This window comes from Ascaphus truei, chromosome 17, assembly GCF_040206685.1.
Source record: "Ascaphus truei isolate aAscTru1 chromosome 17, aAscTru1.hap1, whole genome shotgun sequence".
In the NCBI taxonomy this organism is placed as follows: Eukaryota; Metazoa; Chordata; class Amphibia; order Anura; family Ascaphidae; genus Ascaphus; species Ascaphus truei.
In genome coordinates this window covers 23,946,433-23,963,797 of record NC_134499.1, presented here as the reverse complement: position 1 = coordinate 23,963,797, position 17,365 = coordinate 23,946,433, and the positions used below count along the sequence as shown (strand labels likewise).

Genomic DNA, 17,365 nt, shown 5'->3' with positions numbered 1-17,365 from the left:
AGGGCACCTCACCAGCTAACCTTTTGGCAATAGATGAATCCTAATTCAAGTTCTTCTATGAACCACTTCCCTTTTTCAGGCTTTACTCGATATACAGGTAGCCCCTTTAGTTTTTCTACTACTACATAAGGCTCCGGCTTCCAGTCTCAAAATGGCTCATCATTTTTATGTAGTCCTGGCTGTTTGCTCAACAGGCTATACTGCATCCCCGCAGAGGCAGGTGTCATTTAGTTAATTGGGTCAACGGCCGCACTATAGCTGAGAAATTAGTCACAAAGCGTCTGTAGTATCCATAGGATCCTACAAAGGATCGTAACTCCGTTAGCTGTCTGAGCCTAGGCCAGGATGCAATTGCCTCCAATTTAGAGGGTCAGTATCCGCCCCTTCTTCAGACACAATGTGCCCCACATAAGTGACAGACGTCCGGCAGAACTAACACTTATCAAGGGACAACCTTAATCCGCTATCATTTAGTCTGTCGGTCCAGTACCTTTTATTAGGCCGGCCTTCCAAAGTCTTTCCAAAAACTATTATATATACTAGCACCTCCAGCAGATTCATATACCCCACAATGCATTCCATCAGTCTCTAGAAAATGGGTGGGGCCCCTGACACTCCTTTGGACATGCACTCAAACTCATAGAACCCGAATGGGCATATAAAAGCGGTCTTCTTTGTCTTGTTTGCACATGGAAATCTGATGATGCCTACTTCGGCGATCGAGAACCATTTGCTCCCCGTGAGACAATCCAATGCATCCTCTATGTGCGGCATGGTATATTGATCAGGAGTGGCTCTTTTGTTCAACGTGCAATAGTCAAGAGACATTCTTACTGCCCCACTTTTCTTCTGGGCCACGACTAAGGGTGACGTGTATGGACTGCGGGATTCTGAGATTATGCCGGCCCCCATCAATTCTTATAGATGTCGCCTCACATCCTCCATATCAGCCGGGTCCAATCTTCACGACCTTTCCCTGAATAGGCAGGTATCGTGGAGGCGAATCTCGTGCTCCACTCCCTTGGCCTTTCCAACATCCCACTACTAAGTGGAGAAATCTTAGGACCTTTGAGCCATCTTCCCCCGCAGCCGATACTGTCTCAGAAGTTAAACATATCCATGCTCAGCCTACCTTCATCGGTTTTGTTCATCTGGGCTGGACCCATTACTTCAGCACTATACAGGTGGGCCACTACCATACCTCTTCGTACCAACATATAATTTTCTGGGCACAGAAAATACACTGCTCTTCACAAACAGTCCTGCTGGGTATACCTCATGAGGGGGACTGTTTATCATGACAGTGGACCTTTCTATATTTCGCTCAGAGTGTCACTTTTCCTGTTATCCTCTGTACACTGTTGGGGGTCACTCGAATAGTATGGGGACCTGCCCATGTGACCTCACCCAAGAGCGCCTCGCTCTGAGCCATGTCCTTCCTTTCTATCCGCTGGTACGCCATTAAACATAAGGGATCAATGTCTTCCAATCGCTTCCCCCTATGGGCTGGCACCATTTTGCTAGTTGCCCAAAGATATCGGCATTGGTGCCAACTATGGCTTCAGTTTCTTCCGCACTGTGAACTTCGGGTCATCATTGGTGACCCCCGCCTTAGATAGAAACTCTCTGACCTTATATACGATAGTGTGATTGACGGGATTTCCCCCCCCCCATTCATTGGGGTTTTTTGTTTGCCTTCCTCTGGATCCATCCATATACCAGTAATTAAAAATCTAGGATGAGTATCTCGTCAAAATTTAGCATAGGTTGAACTTCATGGACATATGTCTTTTTCAACTTCTGGTGCTGCGCCCCTCTGCCTGCTCTCCCACAGTGCCTTATGTCAAGTCCCCCTTACCTTTTTGTTGCAGCGTCAAATGACTCCATGGGGTCATGTGACGACGTGTCGCCCGAAGCCAGCTGAATCACGGTAAATGAGTTGCAGAGGCCTCATGTGATCCCCCGGCATTTAATTTAAATGCCTTGGGGAAGAGCGCAGGGCCTCTGCAACCACCGCGTCCCCCCCTCCGTCCCCCCAAAGAAATCTTGCACACCCCTGATCTATGTCATGAAGAGTCCTGGACAGGAGAGAACAGTCTGTCGGAGGTGACAATCGCTTGACTTCAGACTTCAGCGCGATCAAGTGAAGGATTAACCATGTGGGGGTCACTGTCAAAAAGCATGGAACCACCACATCTCGATTCCGGCAGACACTGTCCACGGTGCCACAGAATTTTGCGCGTTTCTCCGTGGTGCCGGGACTGTACAGTAAGTCTTGCTAAATCTGTAATTGGGAATTTTAAAAGAAGTGGTGTCATGTTCCTCATGTTGTCCATTCAGCACCAAAATATAGTCGTTTCTGTGCTGCTGTCAATATGTGACTGCAGAAGAAGATAAAACAATAAACACAATAGGTGTTAGTAGTCAAAACAGATTCATTTTGTTCTAGTTGGTAAACGATAAATAATGTAGGTTACAATGTAATCATTGCAACACTTCTGCTATCACTGTTCAACAGATGGGAGCTTGAGTTTAAAAAAAAATCAGCAAATCAAACACTAAACAGCAGTGAGATGTGACAGCAGTGTCAGGCAGAGACTAAGCCACCTGCACATGAACCAACAGTTGGTGAAATAAATCATCTTTGCAACAAGTGGGCTCATATATTTAAACTGAAGTGTAGATGTCAGCTGTGCTGCCCAATCTCTGCTGCAGAGAATGTCAGATTTCCTAAAGCGTTCTTACATATTTATTATCAGATCATAATTTCCTTGTGTTTCCCGGTAAGTATTTCAGTTATCATTGAATAAGCTTGTGCTTACAATGTCAATAACAAACTAACCGAACAGGTGACACGTAATAAAGATCTTTTTTTTCATTAGGATTAGGATCATTTTTCATAAGGAAAAGCAGCAAAACAATGCCACTTTAAATGTAGTCAACGGAGAGATGCTTATCCTGTATTTGTATCCGCTTGTGATTTGGGAGAGACAGGAGTTAGGTGGGAATGACTGTGTGCGCAAATTATAATAGGCTTAACCAAGTATTGCGCTTCGTACTGTCTCAGCTTTGTGTCGGATAATTGGCAAATTCAATAGAAAGCTTCTTCCATTTGACGCCTGTAAAGGGGGAGGGATGAAACATGTCCCGAGTCACGCTTCTAGGAGGTTGATACATAGACCCCAAACTAGCTTCAATGGATAGTTAGTCAGGAGAGGGGCCAGCTTCCGAACTCTCGCGGTATATCAATCCCACGATGTACACGTAACGAGCGACTCGCCACTCGTACTTCTCCACAATCACATGAAATTGTGCAATGTTTTGTGTCCCAAGGGCAGCTTTTTATTTTCTAGGATAACTGATGTAAAGTAAATATATATAATGTACAAATTAAATGTATGATGATGCATCATGTATACCACTTAATATCCAGAATGCTATATATGATGATTTACTGGCTTATTGGTGTTACTTATATTGTATAAAGCAGCAATCGTGTATGCTTTTCTTCAAAGTAAAAACATAAAGAAAATGTAAAAACATAGGGACATATAGAACCATTTCCCTAGGGAGCTGAACATCTAACCTTTTCCTGATTAATTTCCCACAACAGGAATTGCGATTGTATGTATGTATGTCTTTATTTATATAGCGCCATTAATGTACATAACGCTTCACAGCAGTAATACACGTGACATAATAACAAATAATACATAATGGGAATAAGCGCTTCAGACATAAAAGTAACATCAGGTAAAGGAGTCCCTGCCCCGAAGAGCTTACAATCTAAGTGGTAAGTAGGAAGAACGTGCAGAGACAGTAGGAGGGTGTTCTGGTAAGCGCGTCTGCGCAGAGTCACGGTCAATGTATGAAGTGTATAGTACCAGCCACGGAGCTACTCATATGCTTCGTTAAGGAGGTGGGTTTTAAGATAGGTATTATATGTGGGTAGCGATTGTTAAGCAATACAAGTTTTTTTAAAGGTATTAGTTTGTAGAGGGAGAGCTTTGAAGAATGATGCTTTCTTTATAATACAATAATGCGGTGAAAAAGCAATTGCATACAATTAGAGAATAAAATATGTCTTGTCTCCAGGATATGCAATACCGTCTGAATAAAACATATTATTGACTGTAATAATACACATTGAAATGACAAGGTTGCTTTGATTGAAACACAAGACACTGGTATTTATCTCGGCAGATGGCAGAAGGTCGGCATTGCAAGGTGCATCTTCTAGACGACCGGAAGCTGGAACTGCTGGTCCAGGTATGGCTTCTTTGGCACAGCTTAATATACATTGTATATTTTAGTTTGTTACAAGTGTTTACTCTTTAGGAGGAGTCGGGAGATATTTACCTTCACAGGTAACACTGGTAACTATTCAAAGAGCTCTGAAGATGTCTTCAGCTTGTTGGAGAAAGGTGCAGCTCCATTCAAATGACAAGGCCTAAAATCTTCTCGGCTTCACAGTCGCTGTGTTTGAAAACAGAATAAAGGTTTATAAAGTGAATTAAATTCATTAGACCCCCACCCCTCCCCACAGCATTTGTTACACCCAATTCTTTGAAACACCACCTATACTTTATGCAGCAGCCCTCGCGACTCTGACTCTTTTTTTTTTTTTTAATTTTTAATAGGTTAGAAGCAATTTTCACCAATTGTGTGGGGACAAACTGTATATTGTTAGTGAAAAAAGTAGTCCTTGTGTCTCTTTAAAAATAAAAAATAAATAGGTTAGTAGCAGGGGTCCCCGGAGCTGACCCCACGTTAATTTCAGCTTCGGGGACCCCTGCTTCCCGAGATTGCTACCTCCGTATGGGGTGCTGGTATCTCCCATAAGAGCCCTGGCTGTGGAATGGGCGTTGGCTCTTCACCACAAGCCATCGCAGCCGATCGGCCACTGGAATCCCCACCGCTGGACGATGTGTAAGGTTTCTAAGAGTTTTATTAGTGTTATGGGTAGGGGTTAATTTAAAGGGTTCTAGGGTAAGGGCTTAAGGTACTAGGTTTTAGGGTAAGGCACTTACCTTAGCAGCGAAGTGGCCGGCGGTGGCAGTTTCCGGTTTCAGGGTGAGTCGCAACAAAGCGATAATGACAATGTGGCGGTTTAAAAGACCTGTGTCACGAGAGCCAATAGGAAGCCGTGACGTCATCCCTTGCAGCTTCCTATTGGCCTGCGTGACTGGGACATTTAAACAGCAGCGAGATACCGGAACCCCATACGGAGGTAAGTATCTCAGGCAATGGCAGATTTCTAGATCCACCACTCCTACGCACTTACCTGGTGCCGCCTCCTTTGTGCTTCCGCCCTCCATCTTGTTCTAAATCGCAGTGTCAAATGACGCTGCAGAAGTCAACAACGCTACGTCACGCGGCATCTCATTGCCATGGCAACGTGACGTCACAACGCCATTTGATGCCACACAAAAAAGGTGGGAGGCAGCAGCAGGTAAGGAAATTCCCGATCAGGCCTGAGAACGTGGCCTCTGCCACCCCCAAATCTGCGGTGTCAAATGTTGTTGAGATATCGCATTGCGTTCCCCGGAGCTAAAATCAACGAGGGGCAGCTCTGGAGACCACCTGCTACTAACCTATTTTTTTTTTTTTTTTTTTTAAAGTGCCACGTGGACTTCTTTTTTCACTAACCATATAAAGTTTGCCCCAATGCAATTGATGATAATTGAAAATAGCCGCCTGCGTCCTAAAAAACACTGGTAAAAAAGTGGTATTGAGTTACACAAAAAGGAAGTACCCAGTTTGTATACATGTATCAGTAAGTGTCCGCCCTGTATCCTGTCTCCCTTTAACTGCTACAAGTGTTTACAGTGAATCCACCAGCATCCGGAAAGTGTCGCAGAGACAGGTGGCAGTAACCCTACAGTGTGATGGAGCTGGATTTGTATGAATTCATCTCATTTCATTTTACTTTGTCCTTCCTGTGCTTACCTCTTGGGAAGTACAGAGGGAGCCCTGTGTCAGATACAGCGCGTTGCCAACACAGCAGCCTGTAGATAATGAGATATCTCAACCCTGCAATTGCAGTGGAGAGGATCTCCTCCCATCACTGCATACGTGCAACGTTCCTTAGTTTGTTTTCTCGCTGCTTTGTTGACACACACCCTCCCCCTTCTCCATATCTAGGGGCTCTATCGAATGAGCCGTTTACCTTCTGTCTATTACTGGCGGTGTAAATGATGAGGCCAGTGCAGCTTGAATAGAAACACGCTCTTCAATGGCATCAGTTGGGACTCCCTGGTTATCACTATATTACAAATAGGCCAAGAAGGCTGAGTAGCTGGGTTTGTCCTTTCTTCCATGTAGTCACAAAGGAGGGAGAGGGAGTAGGGGGCATTATACCTTTTATTGGACCAACAAGTAGTTGAAATATTACAAGTTTTCGAACCTCTCCGGATCAGGGTAACCCGATGAAAAACCCTGAGAGATTTGAAAGCTTGTAACAGATCAACTACTTGTTGGTCCAATAAAAGTTATAATGCCCCCTACAGTACTCCCTCCTTTACTATATTACAAATACTTATTCTGTCCTCAGAGCTCAGGTTAACTCAACGAGGTGGAGATCTAGGCAGTTGTTTTCAGTATGCTTCCCACCAACCGCTGTCCAGTGTTAACTATAATGAACGTTGGTGATAATGACCTGTATATAATATGCAAATAAGATGTTATCATAAGGATCGCATATCCACAAAAGTGTTAAGGTTATTGTGGGGACTGACTTGTACATTAGTTACTTAAGCTGGGCGTTACTCATGTCCAGACCCTGAAATAAGGCTTTTCCGGGGTTTGGATGGGTGTAACACCACAGTTAGGTATAATTTAACTCAGGGCTATGCAAACTTTTTTGTCTGCGCCCCCCTCCCTGCTCTACCCCCCACCCCACCCCATACCTTGTCTTCATTGCCATGGCAACACGTCACCAGAAGCCACCGGAGACAGGGTAAGGGACTTGGAGGCCTCGCGTGCTCCCCCGGCATTTCATTTAAAAGTTGTGGGGAAGAGTGCAGGGCCTCTGTAAGCACCGCGCCCTCCCCACCCCAGAAAACATAATTCTCCCCAGTTTGCGCACCACTGATTTAATTAACATAACATTATTTCCTGCCTCTCTTTATCAACTTGAGCTAAAGACCTATTTCAAAATCTGAAACGGAATAACGCTATTACTGTATGTACTTAACATCAGACATGCTGATGAGATGTCTGGACGTTGTTTTTGTATCTAATTAGCTTTAAGGATACCAGTGGTAACTCGGGGAGCTCAACATCCATTCTTGTTTTAGGTAAAAGCAGCAGGAAGAGAGGGGGGGGGGGGGGTGATGGCACTTTATAAGTCATAGGGCAGGCCTGTGTGCAATTCTGGAGACCATATCTCTGGAAGGACGGACATAAATTGGAGATTGTGCATGATCTACGGCAGGGCGGTGCAAGATTTTCTAGGGGGGGCGCGGTGGTTATAGAGGCCCTGCGCTCTTCCCCAAGGCATTTAAATTAAATGCTGGGGGGAGGCGTGAGGCCTCTGTAACTTCTCTTGCCGGCTCTTTGGCGACACGTCGCTATAGCAACGTGGCGTCAAATGATGCCGTGGGTCATGCGACGCAGCAGCATGGCAACGCGCGGCAAATAACGCTGCTGGGTCACATGACATCACATGATGCTGGGTCCTAGGACGGGGGGAGCGCGAGCGCTGGGGCTAATAGGGGGGTGGGAGGGTGGGGGTTGGTACAGCTCAGAAACTTTGCACACCCCTGAACTACGGCATAGGACTCATAAGGAAAGACTACAGGACCCCAATATGTAGAGCCTAGAGCAGTGGTACTAAACTCAAATACCAGGATCCCCGCCCCCCACCAAACAGGTCAGGTTTTCAGGATGTCCCAGCTTCAGCACAGGTGGCTCAATCAGCGGCTCACCTGAAGACTGTGCCACTTGTGCTGTCTGAAGCAGGATCTGATTGAGCCACCTGTGCTGAAGCAGAGACTGATTGAGCCCCCTATGCTGAAGCTGGTATACCCTTCAAACCTGACATGTCAGGGTGTCTTGAGGACTGGAGTTGAGAACCCCATATCTTAACACCTTAACTCCAGAGATTGTGGGCCGATCAGGTGGTGGAGACAAATGTGATCACTACTTTGTAATAATACAGCTCAACCCCGTTATAACGCTGTGCTTGGGGTCCAAAGAATCACATCGCGTTATAAGCGGATCGCGTTAAAAATAATGTACAATTGTATGCATTGCACAATAAAATATTTAAGACACCAATAATCGTGTTGTAAAGTCTTCATAAATACGAAAATTGGGAGCCACGCTTGCATCGCGTTATAAGTGGATTCGCGTTGTTACGGATCGCGTTATAACGGGGTTGACTTGTATTATTTGTAGACCGTGATAATTGTTACAGTTATATATTTTTTTTTCTATTTTTCTCTCGTCCTAATAGCCAAAACTTTTATCTCGGGAGTTATTGGATCTTGTGGCCTCGCACTTCAGTCTAAAAGAAAAAGAATACTTTGGGATTTCATTTGTGGATGACACGTAAGTAGACACTGATTTGTAATTGTGTTGCGTTGTATATCGTGAATGGCACTGAGCATGTATGAGCATGGGGAATACCACCAGAAGGCATAAGGGAGATTATATGGTTTAATCACTGTGTTATGTATACAGCTGAAATTCATTAGAATCAGACAACCCGTCACAAGTGATGATTTGATGGCCCATCAGCTCTCGATAGTCTGGCATCCCAGGATGTAAGAAACAACCCAAAGACATTTGTATCGCCCCCTGAAACTGAATGAGTCAACATGGCAAGAGGGGAACCAGTGGGAAAAATGTACAATAAAGAGATTCAAAGGTGGGACGGAACAATCACGTGGTGGAAGAGGTGTTATATGGAGATGCACTTGATATTATTTATGTTCACGTTTTTTGTATGCATATACAGCATCCGATGAACAAGCGGCTTACGTTGACATGTCCTTCGGTGACTATACCTCCAGTCTTATGTACCAGAGGCCACATTACTACATTCCAAAGCCAATGAGTTTAGATCTTCTAGCTGAAAAAGAATAAATACCAATATTTAGATTCTTTTTTTAGAAACAGGAACATTCTCATTGCTTGAATACACCGAGGTTAGCCAGTCATGCGTGTCATTGGACCACTGAGCTTTTTAGAGATTCCTTATGCTGCAACCATACACTAGAGAAGGGGCGGCCAACTCCAGACCTCAAGGGCCACTAACAGGTCAGGTTTTCAGAATATCCCTGCTTCAGCACCGGTGGCTCAATAAATGGCTCAGACTTTGACTGAGACACTTATTGAGCCACCTGTGCTGAAGCAGGTATATCCTGAAAACCTGACCTATTGTTGGCACTTGAGGACTGGCGGTAGCCACCCCTGCACTATGGAGATAAATGTAATGATCGAATTCACCATTAACTTTGAACGAATCTGACATTTCCAGCTCAATGAATAGAGCCCAGCAGGATAAAACTATTGAAGCGGTGCAGCATATGTAAAATACCTACTCCATAATTACCTTTTTAAATTATTTAACACATATAATGAGAGCTCAGATTTTCAGCAGCAATTTGTCCATACATGGGTGGTGTCAAATGTATTAACTAATCTGATCTCATTTTTTGCCACCCTTTTCCTGCGATTGATACTGTAGCTGATTGAATACAGTTTCCTGTGTGGTACACAGCGATATTGTTCAGAGTGGGGATTTTTATTCTTGATAAAAAGCTACAGCATGTATTTCTCACATGCCGATGGAACTCGCAATCTATTAGGTTATTCATGAAAGTGCAATAGTGCCGATCATGCGCTACTGCACGGCATTAAGTAATCGCCCCCTACGTGGTTTGACGTCAATTTTTTGGGTACCTATGATCTTTAAGCCGTGGCATACGCTGTGACAAATTGTGAGCGACTTCAGTTCATTATTAGCATCCTTCTTAGTGTTACGACTACAGCTGCATCTACAATTGATCCCAGGCACTTATTAATAATTAGTGATGGTTTACATCTTTAGTGCTATGTAAAAGCTGATGCACAGATGTGTAAGTGGGTGAATTTGTGGTTTATTACAGACTAGCTGAGAGACCCGGCGTTGCCCGGGATGTAAATCCGTAATAGGTAGTATTATTTATAAACCGTGGAACAATAGGTTGAGTATTTGTTGTAAAGGTTGGATAATAATGTTGAAAAGAAAGATGGAAGAAAATGGTGGGGTGGGGGGAGGTGAAGGGGGGTGACGGGAGGTGGATGGGGGGTGATGGGAGGTGAAGGGGGGAGGGGGGAGGGGAAGTGAAGGGGGGGAGGTGAAGGGGGGGGGAGAAGTGGGGGGGGTGCGGGAGGTAAAGGGGGGGTGACGGGAGATGAAGGGGGGAGAGGAGGGGGAGGGGAAGTGGAGGGGGGAGGTAAAGGGGGGGAGGTGAAGGGGGGAGGGGGAAGGAGGGGGTGGGAGGTATGGGGGGGGGAGGTAAGTGACAATGTATCATGCGGCTGCTTGCTCCCCCTTCCCCCAGTGTCTGCCCCCCCCCCCTGAAACCTTCCGTCTGTCCCCCCCCCCGAAACCTTCCGTCTGTTGTGGACGTCTGCAGACGGGGGCGCGTGCATGCGTCGGCCGCTCCCTCACCCGTCCGCCTGCTCGCTCCCTCACCCGTCCGCCCGCTCGCTCCCTCACCCGTCCGCCTGCTTGCTCCCTCACCCGTCCGCGCGCTCGCTCCCTCACCCATCCGCCCGCTCGCTCTCTCACCCGTCCGACCGCTCCCACGTGGATCTGAGGCGGGAGGCAGCGTGTTGTGGCCGCTCCTCGGCCGGCTGTCCGCTCCCCCACTTTGTCCCGGGCACTCGCTCCCGTGCGGCCGCTCCCCCGCTGACTGTAGCGGCCAGGGTGTGAGCTTGGATGCAATGCGGGAAGGGAGGGCAGGGACACAGGGGTGTGTGTGTGTGTGTGTGACTTTTGGCCCGTCACTCCGCCTCAGGCCAATGAGAGTTGTGCGGGGGCGGGCAGGCCAAGGGAGCCATCTCATTGGCCGGAGGCGGAGTGACGGGCCAAAGGTCCAATGTGATTGCCCCTAGGGACAGGACAGACAGGCAAACACACATACAGACAGGCAAACACACATACGACGGTTTGAGAAATATATAGATAGATGTAGATAAAATACTTGTAATATTTCCACGGCTAAAAAGGGATGTTTTGCACTATCTATAGGAGCCATGTGTTATAACATATTGGCCCATATACATCAACCAGTGCTAAGGAAAACTGGAGTTATTTCCAAAAATTAGTACATTTATGGTCAACTTCTAGTTGACCCAAAATGGACAATTGTTTGGAGATAACTCCAGTTTTCCTTACCACTGCTTGATGTATGTGGGCCTCGTGTCTGTCTACAATGTCGTCATGCAACACTAAAATATAATTTACTCAGTCTGCATTTATTGGCCAGTAGTGAAGGTCATATTTTTCAAATTATCTTTTACGCCAACTGGGTCTGCCATGCACTTTATTCTCTGAGTTAAATTCACAGGTTTTTTTGGGCCCCTGGGGTAGCATTAGGGTTACCAGGTATCCAGTATTGAACTGGACTGTCCTGTATTTGGACACTCTGTCCAGTAAAAAATGAGAGGTACTGTAATACTGGACATGTATGTATCCGGTATTTTCCTCCCTGGACATATTGACCTGACGCACCTTTCACCATTGAGTCCAGTATTTTTGGAGAAGCCACTTGGCAACCCTAGGCATCATAGGAATGTAACTGCTCATTGCTGATATATGATGTGCAAATTCTTCAAAGTGCAGGCGTCTTCAACTACAGAGAAACAAAGTCGCGTTCTACTCACAAGTTCATCACCTGATGATATGTCCACATGGGACCTGAAACGTGGTTATTCCACTCTTCTTGGCTGTCACGTTAAATGGAGGACTTCATTATGAACTCATGAGTAGAGCTGTACGCTGTATCTCTGTCTTTGTGGAGACCTGCTCTTTGAAGAATGTGTTTGTCTGTGTTGTGTTGGCTGCACAAGCCGGATTCTCCTCGCCTGAAACTGTTTCCCCGCACTTTGGAATTGTGATATATGATGTAGTTGCTTTTATGCGTCCTGAAATAATATTCCATTTCTCAATTGCAGAGGTCAATACACCTGGCTGCAGTTAGATCTAAGAGTTCTCGATCATGATTTGCCCAAAAAATCTGGCCCGGTAACACTTTATTTTGTTGTAAGGTAAGTCATCATTCTTTTATTGTTAAACCTAAAGATTAAACTTAAACTTTTTTTTTTTTAAATAAAAATAAAATAAATTAAAAACAAAACTGATTCAAAAATACAATTACAGCATCGTCATTTTACGAAAGATAATAATTTAGAATAACATAAACTGGTTTATCTGCACCTAAACCTACACCCTATTAATATTGCCGATGATTTGGGGACGGTATATGAGGTCCCCATGAAGAGACGTCACATAGGGTCAGGGAGCTTCTCTGAAAACATTCTGGGGGCTTCGTATTAACATTCCCCGGCTGCATCCTGAGGAAATAAAGCTGCGACAGATCAAACAAGATCAGTCTTTCATTTCTATGTTTTTTTCTTTGGAAAAGTTGTGTTGGGTTTCGCACCAGTTTGGGAGATGGGGAACTTTAATATATTATGAGTTATATGTAATAGCCTGTCTTATTAATAATCAATAAGACGCCTTCCAACCTGGGCGACACCGTATAACTCATTCAAGTCAATGTGCTGTAATGTGTCTACCAGTGCCAGAGGGTGCTTTAAGGCAAAAGACTGCTTAGTAAATATGGGCCTACATCCTAAAACAAGCTTCTTTGGGGAAGTTCAGCTGGATGTTCTGACGTTCTCACATTTTTGCTTAGCAGTTTTCCACCAGGGAGCACTATATACTAAATAACACATGCAGAATGAATAGGGTTGACTACGTTGGAAGTAGTGCAGATGCTGCCTGCAGCTTGTGGGTGTCAGCAGCAGACTGTTGTGAAAACTGCCTGATGCCACTCTGAGTCAGCAAGATTAGTCCATAAAAACCATGTGAACTAGATCAGAGGTGGTGATATATCAGTGGCATCAAACTAATGTTTTTAAGAAAAAAAAGAGACCGTTTTGGTATGAATGCCTTAACAGCTGAATTGTACTATTTTCAGCTCAGTTGATCAACCAGTTCCTGAGATTCTTACTGGTGAAGCTACCACCATTACTTCCTGGTTTTTAATAGGGATTTAAATGGCCATCCAATAAGAAGCCACAACTGATGTGGCAGCTTCCTATTGGCCTAAGATTTGGCCGCCATTTTGTTTCCCATTAGGGCAGCTAAACAAAAAGAGTTGGAGGAACAGTTTTTTTTTTTTTTTAAATAAAAGATTATTTATTGTAGATTGACATATACATTGGTCGCCGAGCCGTTACCCCCCTGAACCCAATTTTGAGTCCAGTTGAAACATATGTCTTGGTGCTCTGGGGGTTAAAGCAAGATTTAAATAAAAGAAGCCAGCTTAAACTAAAGAACGTTGCTTAAACACAGAAAAACACAGAAAAAAGCAGAGGGAGAGAAAGTGGATTTCAGTTTCTTTTGAAACTGTGCTGATTTTTGTTACTAGTTATTTGGGGTTTTTTGGTTTTTTTTTTTTTTATATAGAAAGCTCCCCCTCTCCCCAATATAGTAAAAGGATCTTACAGGGGACAAGAAAGGATTCAACAGTCAATGACACACAGAGAAGGGGGAAAAAAGCATGATATAATATCTAGAGGTAAGGAGTCTCGTTTAAGAGAGCAGAGCTGCCAAACTGGGATTACCAGTTTAACAGCAACGAGCCTGCCTTAAAATGCAGGAAGAACTCCAAAAACTGCACCCAGGAATGAAATGGGGCCAGGTGCAGCTTCCGCAAAGATTTTCCCTGATCCCCTTTGCAGCTGGTGGGATCAGCAAAACGTTACTTTGCAGGGTACTGCAAAGGGAGTAATAAAATAAACACTAGTAATACTCCTAAAGTGTCTGTAAGACTCCCACCATAACACTTAGATCAGGGGTGCGCAAACTTTTAAGTCTGCGCCCCCCTGCCTGATCTCCCCCCCCCCTTCAGAGCCCCAGCGTCATCTGATGCTGGGTTGCCATGGAGACGTGTTGCTGGAATCCAAGTTTATTAAAATTTACGGAGGCCTCACTCGATCCCCCGGCATTTAATTTAAATGCCTTGGGGGAAGCACGGGGCCTCTGTAAAAATCCCACGCCCCCCCAGTTTGCGCACCCCTGAATTAGATTGTAAGCTCTCGGGGGCAGGGTCTCCTTTTTTCACATGTCATTTACCTGTTGCTCTTATCCCCATTGTAATTTATTTACCTTCTGTTGTAATGTTGTGAAGCGCTGTTTACGTTGTTGGCGCTATATAAATGAAGTTTACATACATAAAGAGCCATTGAGTAAAGGAAAGAGGGCCATGGTATATCTGTACATGATCTCTAAAACAGTTTATTGCAGCAGTCCCGGCTGTTCGCTAATTACACTTAATTTTTATTTATTTATTTTACTTACCTGAACCAAGGGGCCCCACGGAGCTGATCCCTAGTCCCCCCCACTTCCTGGGACATCCGGAATACTTGCCCAGTGGACACAAAATGTCCATGGGGTCAGGCGACCAATAGAAACGCTCAAAGGGGAAGACGTTGCAAATTTCTGTTCGTGAGCCTGTTGCCATATTTGTAGTTTGTGTCAAAACCAGCACACCCACAAAACTACAAATATCTCGAAGTAGGGGACCACCAATCAGCTCTGGGGGCCCCCTGGTTCATGTAAATCCCCTATTTTTTCCCCTAGATGTATTAATGTGTAGATACTTGAGTAGGGGCCTGAGTCCACCTCCCATGTACTTAAAAGAATATTCAGCCGGCAAGGGACCAGGATGGGGTCAGACAACGCAGCGTGACACGTGTCTTTTGAATAACAATACTTTATATATGAGGAACACCGAAATCATATACAATAGCACTCTGAATCGGAGGACCATGAACAACACTTATGACAATCGTATGGAGAAGATAGTAATGTACACCGCTGGAAAATTGTCCCAGTATCTCTTACTCAGTTCCGGTGGCCCAGATGCTAACTAATGGGCCACTGTTGGTGCCGCCACAGTGTTGGAGCTTGTGTGGAATATAGGTGTGTTAATAAGTGCAGGCCTGTTACTTCGCAATGAATGGTGGTAGCTGTGTATGTTGAAGGATTCTGAAGTGTCGTTGGAGCGATCTCCTGGATGTGTTTCCACTCACGGCTTCAGGACCACCAGCTTACACGGGTCCCAGTTACACAGATCATGTATTCTCCTGGATCATACTCAGTACCTCCGGTACTTGCTGTTCTGCCAGACTAGGTAGTCTCTGCCACTGTGCTGTATCTCTCGCCAGGCTCCTTGGGAGAGGTCCTCTCTCTCTCTAACGCACGTGCTCCTCTCTACCTATATCTCCTAACCCCTCCTTCCGTCATGTCTTCCTTCTTGGTATCCTAACATCTTAGTCCTTTCCTTGGTTCAAAGTCATTGGCCAGGGGGCATCTCCATCAACATACTTATGTGTTCATAGGGGTGTTTCGTAAATGACGTTATGGGATTGCTGCTTTAAAGAATATTTTCAAATAATGAAACTATCACGATGTCCATTGCAAGATCTGCAGTTCCAATGTTGTTTTGAAAGCTCACATTTATTACAGCTAAATATTCCTAATGGATCACAATCTGCTGACTAACTACAGACGCAGCGTTAACTAGATGTAGGTACCCCAGAGACCCGGGCTCCTGTCGGATATTATTACACCTACAGTGCAATTTTATATCATGTCGCAATGTGGCAAGCTTGGGCCACTGAGATGACGGCATAGTAACACAGCTTTGTGCTTCCATGAAAACCCCCAGTACTCCTCTTAGTACTTTCTATCACCAAAAAAAACAAAGGCTGTTCTGTTTCATTAGGCGTTACACCTTCATGCATGAAGCCTTCTACTGCTAATTGAATTAAGTGGAGGCAGCTCTACTGGATGCAAGCCCCACCACCTGTAGTTTATGGGTCATTTACCTTTTACCCCACTCAACTTCGATGATGATTTTCCTGTAATTCCTCATAACTGAATAAGGTGGCTAGTTGGCTTCTCCAAAAATAATGGACACAATGGTGAAAAGTGTGATGCACTGGAGACACACACACCCCTCTCTCTGCTCCATGCTGTTGCCTCCTCTCCTTGACCCCACCCTCTGGCTCTTGACACCTCCTCCTGATTGCCTGCTGCTTGGTAATACAGCCAATCAGGATGGAGGAAGCTGCCCAGCCCCCTAGGAACTGCCCTGCTTGGGTAAAGACGGTCAGGTCACTATGTCCCGGAGGTAATACAGGTATACAAATACATGTGCAGTATTACCTCTCATTTTTTACTGGACAAAGTGTCCAAAATATAGGACAGTCCGGCTCAATACCAAACACCTGGCAACCCTATAAATCCTGAATAATATTGCCTTGCTGCCTTTGTAGTATTATTCACAGCTGTAAGGACCGTACTATAAAGCAGGGCTGCTACCAATATATTTTTTCTCCGGCTTTGGCCTTCTCCGCACTCGTCTGCCCTTCCAGGCCGGCGCTTAGCCATGAAATTCCTGTCATCTGTTTTAAGGCCCCAAATTCCTCAAAAAAGGATAAAATCCTTGAAGACAGCAGCCAAGCCACAAAGCATCATCTCATCTCATTGAAGTTTTCACCTGCAGTGCGTCTGCAGGATCATGTTTTAAATGAGTTACAAGAACGTGGCTGTCTGAAGCCCGGTGGACTTATCTGAACATAAAAACGGAGACCCAAAAACAAAGCTCGAAGATACAAAACAACACACAAGCCCGTTCAGTACTCTTTATCCCTAACATTGAAGCATATTTTTGAGGCTCAATATTTAAATGTTAATCTATCCAGAGTATAAGCAAAAGCAGTGAAATGTAACATCAATGAATCCATTAATTAGTATTGCAGCTAAGTTTAAAGCGGCAATCTCTTTTCCCACCCCCCCGAAGCCTATAGAAGTTGAACTCATCATATAGTATCTTTCCCACAGATTATGTCCTTTTTTATGACTTTGTGTTTTACCATTCCAGCTTTTTTGTTTACAATCCGTAGTATCTGACGTTTCCATGGTAACCAATAGACAGCACTGGGCTCCGGTGAGAGCGTCATTTTCACCTCCCGAATATTGAGGGCCTTATTCTATATTGTCCGCAGTGGCCATTTAGGACAATTTCAACTAAAGAAACCCATTGATGTCAATGGGGATTTACGGCCACTTCAG

General features: G+C 44.8%; 1 protein-coding gene across 2 annotated transcripts in view; it reads left to right on the top strand.

The window, feature by feature from the left end:
* FRMD4B (FERM domain containing 4B) overlaps positions 1-17,365 on the top strand; it is a 179,859-nt gene that overhangs the window by 68,440 nt on the left and 94,054 nt on the right. For both annotated transcript variants that reach the window (XM_075574295.1, XM_075574294.1), the window contains exons 2-4: positions 4,204-4,269; positions 8,459-8,553; positions 12,172-12,264. In XM_075574295.1, coding sequence (XP_075430410.1) covers positions 4,204-4,269; positions 8,459-8,553; positions 12,172-12,264 — 254 coding nt within the window. The remainder of the gene's footprint in view (positions 1-4,203; positions 4,270-8,458; positions 8,554-12,171; positions 12,265-17,365) is intronic.